Consider the following 6,552-nt stretch of genomic DNA (forward strand, 5'->3'; position numbering starts at 1 on the left):
TGTGCGTGTGCGTGTGCGTGTGCGTGTGCGCGTGCGCGTGCGCGTGTGCGTGTGCGTGTGCGTGTGCGCGTGTGTGTGTCTGTCTGTCTGCTCGATATTTTTGCAACCGCTAGAGTTAGAAACTTTAAACTTGGTCCAGAGGTGGACCTTAGGGGGCGGAGGGGGCGGTGGAACCCTATTGATTTTGAGTGCCTTTCACCCAAGGTCAAGGGTCACAGGTTCACATTTGATGAATGCATAGATAGATAGATAGATAGATAGATAGATGGATAGTAAAATAGATAGATTGATAGATAGATATGCGTGCAGGTGGGGGAGGACTTGATTCCACAGCCAGCGCGTGTGCCCTGGCGAATCCACTGCAAGGTTACGTGACAGACTGCTGTATCCCTTAGCCTGTGGTTGCGTGTTTGTAAGTCTACAGCCAGCGCACCTAGCGGAATATGTTTTTTTTAACATTTACTGAATTTGAAACATACCTAGATCTCGTTAAGCATAATTTTTCTGTACTTGGTATTGTTGAAACATGGTTAACAGTAAATAACGCGGACTTATATCAATTAAAAGGATATGAACATATAAGTAAGTCGAGGGTTGACAGACCAGGTGGTGTTACGTGTTTCTCTATATATCTCAAATGAATACAGTTTTAAGGAGCGGCTAAACGTGTTTAATGATGAACTGGAGTCACTGTTTATAGAAGTCGACAAGTCTTCTACTAATTCTAATAAGAATATGATCATTGGTGTTATATACAGACCTCCAGATCGAGAAATTAGATTATTTATAGAACAAATTACAGGCAAAATTGAGGAAATAAGAAAAGAAGATAAGTTATGTTATTTAATGGGTGATTTTAATATAAATCTACTTAATCATGAAACCCACGACCAAACGGCACAATTCTTGGAAATGATGTACTCAAACTCGTATATACCTCTAATCAACCGCCCTACTAGAGTAACTACATGCACAGCCACTCTTATAGATAATATATTCAGTGATAATATTTCTAATGTTGAAAGTGCTCTTCAGGGTGTGTTTTATACTGAAATTACAGATCATTTCCCAATCTTTCATATAAGTAGTAAATCAAGTATTGAGGAGAGCGTGACTTATGCTTATAAACGAATTATGAATGAGGACACAAAACATAAATTTAACAATAGATTAGAACAAACTGATTGGGGAGAAATACTATCCTCTGAAGATACTCAAGATGCTTACACCAGCTTCTCGCAAATAATAACTAAATTATATTATGATTCTTTTCCTAGAGTTAAATACAAACAACAATATAGGAATAGATTACCATGGGTAACCACTGGCTTATCAAATTCTATCAAAAGAAAAAATAAGCTTTATGTTATATATATATGAGGAAGCATACAGTTGCAAATGAAATAAAATACAAAAATTATAAAAGTCAACTAAATCGTTTGATGAGGATTACCAAAAAGCGATATTATCAGAACCTTTTAATGGAAAATAGTAAAAATCTTAGAAAATCGTGGCAAATAATTAAATCTATTGTAAATAAAAAAATGTCTCTTTCACGAGCACCAGCTAACTATCTCAATATAGCGTGCACCAACATTGTGTAACAGCTAGGCGCCTATAGACCTCATACACGACAATACTATATAGTACAACATATGGAGAGAAGCGACCAGTGAATGCCGATCGGCTGGGGGGTGGGGAGAGTGGGAAGGGTCCAATGCTGACTGTGCTTATTCATTTTCGTGAGTAGTAGAGTAGTGAGTTAATTATCCCATTTCGATTGTGGAATACCTTTGCGGCATGCTGGAAAAATATGAACTTGAATCGCAAGAGGGGATGCATTACGTTCCTAGACCTGAGCCTTACCTCTATCTAAGGCTCTACCCTAGACCTCCCTTCCACGGGGGATAGCCACCCCCTGATATATTATGCAATGCACTGGATAAAATAAAAATAAAATGCACGCGATTCAATAACCCAAATAACGCTAGAGCATCTGGAACGTTCGGAACGTTCGTTCTGGAACGTTCTAAGACTCCACCCTCGCTGCCGTGTGGCCGCTATGGTCCAGCCACCATCACGCCGTAACATTCTTGCTTTTCACAAATGTGTCGAAAAATAATTAATTACTGTAATCGTTTGTTTGTGTTCAAAACTACGAAATGATATCGCCTGCAACCGCACAGATACTTGGCTGTCTCGGGATGCCAAACCGCAAATTTATAAGAACAACTTTTCGTTTTTAATAATTTTTTTTTTGGGAGGGGGCAATTGTGACACCCCCTCCTCTACCGCTGGGCTTCTGGGAGGAGGGGGTCACAATAGCCCTCCCGCCCGGAAATATAAATATTATTACCTAATCAATATTTGCTTTGGCCAGGATTCTCTCCTGGAAACTATTAATGTAATTATTATTATTATTATTATTTTATGTATTAGCATTATTATTTATATTACTTATTAGCATTGTTTTAAATTGCGTACAGAAAACTCAGCAAATTACTACAGGAAACAGAAGGAACAGAATTTTCTATAAAATGCAGTATTTATTACAATGTATATTATGTACACAAGATTAGGAGTAAACGAAACTTTTTCTCAAGACATCAATCGTCGTGCAAAAGTTCACAAGCCTTACAGATTGATGAGAAAATAGGGGACAGTCTATGTGTCATCGGCATGAGAGATTAGGGGACAGTCTATGTGTCATCGGCATGAGAGAATAGGGGACAGTCTATGTGTCATCGGCATGAGAGAATAGCGGACAGTCTATGTGTCATCGCATGAGAGAATAGGGGACAAAACGTTATATGTGTCATGGCATGATTAGCTCCAAGAACGGTCTTTGCTATGGTTAGAAGACCTGTGTATATTGACGTTAGTCACACAGCTAGCCTGGTCAGGTTACAGCAGCATGCATGAGCTCTGTATGTAGAAAGTCTGCAATTTCACTGGCATACAATATAATACTAGATAATTACACTATATAATACGATATATATATATATATATATATATATATTAGAGGTGTAACGAAATACTAACGATTCGCCCCACGATACGATACTCGATGCGCAGCGTCCGTAGCAACGCTATGCAAACGATACGCATGTCAAACAGTGAATATGGCAAGCGAAACTATGCTAAACTATAGGGCAAGCTAAACTATGCTAAACTATAGGGCAAACTAATGCACGTAAAATTCTTTTATTTTATGAACTCCCTGGCAGTATCTCGCAAGTATTATCGGCCGGATGTCGTAGAAATCTCAAATCTGTGTCAATATATATGTGGAGCGCTTGTATTGCTGCCAAAGTTGTTACAGCAAAACAATCAATTGCGCTGATTGACTGGTGCGTGACGTTACTGCGCACGTAATGTTGCGCTGCATATGGCACGTACGCATGTGAGTGAGCTGTCAAATTACAGGTCAGTCTAGACGCACTCAGGAAATCTCAGTGTGTTTCAGCTATATATATATATATATATATATATATATATATATATATATAGTAACTGATTGTTTACTATATATATCTGTATGGCTTTGATATACTCATAATACGTTTGTGTTATGAAAGTATTGGAATACATAATTATAACAGTAAAATAACATTAGATTTCGAACTAAAAAGTAAAGATGTTTAACTTCGAAATAACATTCATGTGAACTAACTTCAGATTACAAACTAATAGACCAAATAAAGACTCACTGTTGTTTTATGACGAATGTAAATGCATGCTAATAAAAAGTTGTGTGTATATACTATTATTTATGCACTCACTATCATAATATACTATAAAATTCTAGGGGATTGTACCCCTTTTGTATAAATTTACAAATAAATATTAATAATAAAAAACATGAATGATATGACAATTTTTCACATCATGCAATTTATTTACAATATCTCTCTTTCTGTCTGTGTATTGTGAGATCAAGAGCATATTTATCTTCTTTTTTTCTCTTCTTATTTTTTAAATCTTAATACGCTCTTGGTGAGATGTATTGTATCATGACCCACATATCGAGATACATATCATATGGTGACCCTAGTGTATCGTTACACCTCTAGTATATATATATATATATATATATATATCAAGAGCGTGTTAAGAATGAATAATACGCTCTTGATATATATGTGTATATATATACATATCAGGAGTAGATAATAGGGAATTATTCCTATTATCTACTCCTGATATATATATATATATATATCCTGTAAAATACACTGCTGGTTTCTCACACAGTCGTAGGTTTACAGCTATGGGTGGCAACATGCCCACGCCTCGTCAAGGTTGCCATGACGACTACATATTCAAACGCCTCTCACCCACAGCGCTCACATCACCTTTATCACGTCGTATGTCATAGGTCATAGGTCATAGATCATAGGTCGTATGTCATAGGTCATAGGTCATATGTCACAGGTCGTATGCCATAGGTCATAGGTCGACGTCACGTCGTGGGTCGAAGGCACTGGACATTCATTTCTGTGTTTCCTTTCGCACGAGTACGCAGCTTCTCCTGCCTGACTACTTCTCCAATATGTGATCCCGTCCCTTCTTGGTTCGTATTTTTCTTTTCCCTTCCTTTCCTCTCCTCCATCCTCTCTCCTTCCCCATCTCTTCCCTCTCTTTTATGTCTTCCTTCTCCTCTATCTCTCCACTTTCCTTCATTTCTTCCCTGTCTTTTATATCTTCCCTGTTCCCCATCTCTTCTCTCTTCCTATTCTCTTCCCTTTCAGCCTATCTCATCATTCTTTTTTATATCTTCCCTGTTCCCCATCTCCTCTCTCCTCCCATTCTCTTCCATCTCTCCCAGCTCTTCCCTCTCTCCCAGCTTTGGCTTGGACCATCCTCCCGGTCCTTCTCTGTCCTTGCTTCCTCCCTTCCTCATGTTATCCGTGACAGCATGTTTCATAATGATGCCTGCCCCCTCCTCCTTTCCGGCATGATTCGAAGTTAGCCTGCCCTCGGTTGCCTCCTCGTCCCCCGTAACCTCTGTGACCTCTGTGACCTCGGTGACGTCTGCAACCCCTGTGACCTCCATGACCTCTGCATCCCCTGTGACCTCTGCAACCCCTGTGACCTCCGTAACCTCTGTGACGTCTGCAACCCCTGTGACCTCCATGACCTCTGCATCCCCTGTGACCTCCGTAACCTCTGTGACGTCTGCAACCCCTGTGACCTCCATGACCTCTGCATCCCCTGTGACCTCCGTAACCTCTGTGACGTCTGCAACCCCTGTGACCTCCATGACCTCTGCATCCCCTGTGACCTCCGTAACCTCTGTGACGTCTGCAACCCCTGTGACCTCCATGACCTCTGCAACCCCTGTGACCTCCGTGACCTCTGCAACCCCTGTGACCTCCATGACCTCTGCAACCCCTGTGACCTCTGTGACCTCCACAACCCCCGTAACCTCTGCATCTCTGGCCGCCGATGCCTTGTGTTTCTCACGCCGCCGCCGCGACGACGACTTGTGGCGGCCTGACCGCTTACGACGCTTAGAGCGCGAGCGATCGTCCGACATCGCTGACCCAGACCTCGACCTTGATCGGTGCTTCTTTGACCTTGATCGGTGCTTCTTCGACCTCGATCCGCCACCTCCGTCCATTGACGCTGATTGCAAGCGACGGTGCCCATCCTCTGGTGACCCCGACTTTGAATCATCTCTATGTCTTGACCTTGACCTTTTCCCGCGCTTCGGTCTGGACCTTGACCTCGATCGATCGTCCCGAACAACCGGACTTGACTTTGAAGGCTTCCCTCTGTCGGCCGATCGCGACCTTGAGCGCCGGTCCCGACTCGCGGATGCCGACCTTGACCTCTTCCTGTGCCTCCGCCGCGACCTTGAACGAGACCGTCGTCGCCTGCGGTCATGCGATCGTGAGCGCCCCCTGCCGGCGGATCGCGGAGACGGGGAGCGGGAGCGGCGGTAGCTGGCGCCGCGGTCCCATCCGCCCCGGCGCTCAGCTCGCTGCGTCAACGACCGGTGGCGGCCCCCTGCAACGACGGAGGAAACGCAATGAAGGTAAGGTCATCGACTGCACGACGACCGTGATGAGAGGCGATGCGGTGAATGGGAAGTTTGCTTACACAAGTATGCACGCACGCACGCACACACACACACGCACGCACACACGCACATACACCACACACGCACGCACGCACGCACGCACACGCACGCACACACGCACATACACCACACACGCACGCACGCACGCACGCACACGCATACACGCGAACACGTACACCACACGCACATGACACACACGCACGCACGCGCACACACACATGCGTGTACCTGGTGTGGACGATTCTGTGTACCCTCTGTCCGCGTCGAGGAATTCGTTGCTCGGGTTTCGGAACGCGTGAATGAAATTGCAGCTTCGTCCCTTCGGACATTTTCCCCAGTGAAACAAACCTGAAGAAAATAGCTTACGATAAGATATCCGCCAGACCAGCAAGCATCGTCATACGTTCCCTCACTCACATCTACCACAATGCGTTGTCTTTCATTCCCTCACTCACGGCTACCAC

The 6,552-nt window shown here is 43.5% G+C and overlaps 1 protein-coding gene across 7 annotated transcripts; it reads right to left on the minus strand.

The window, feature by feature from the left end:
- Positions 1–4,689: 4,689 nt before the first annotated feature.
- Positions 4,690–5,733, minus strand: LOC106815006. 7 transcript variants are annotated; one of them, XM_014819415.1, is made up of 2 exons: positions 5,727–5,733; positions 4,690–5,603 (listed from the first exon to the last, which is right to left on the minus strand). In XM_014819415.1, the coding sequence occupies exon 2, from the start codon at positions 5,540–5,542 to the stop codon at positions 4,751–4,753; it is 792 nt and encodes a 263-aa protein (XP_014674901.1). In that variant the 5' UTR covers positions 5,543–5,603; positions 5,727–5,733; the 3' UTR covers positions 4,690–4,750. The 7 variants fall into 7 exon arrangements, with proteins under 7 accessions (XP_014674901.1, XP_014674897.1, XP_014674894.1 ...); XM_014819411.1 differs by lacking the exon at positions 5,727–5,733 and having other exon boundaries at positions 4,690–5,359; positions 5,414–5,714; XM_014819408.1 differs by lacking the exon at positions 5,727–5,733 and having other exon boundaries at positions 4,690–5,350; positions 5,387–5,714.
- Between the last annotated feature and the right edge of the window lie 819 nt (positions 5,734–6,552).

The sequence above is a fragment of the Priapulus caudatus genome, unplaced genomic scaffold (genome assembly GCF_000485595.1).
Source record: "Priapulus caudatus unplaced genomic scaffold, Priapulus_caudatus-5.0.1 Scaffold1020, whole genome shotgun sequence".
In the NCBI taxonomy this organism is placed as follows: Eukaryota; Metazoa; Priapulida; class Priapulimorpha; order Priapulimorphida; family Priapulidae; genus Priapulus; species Priapulus caudatus.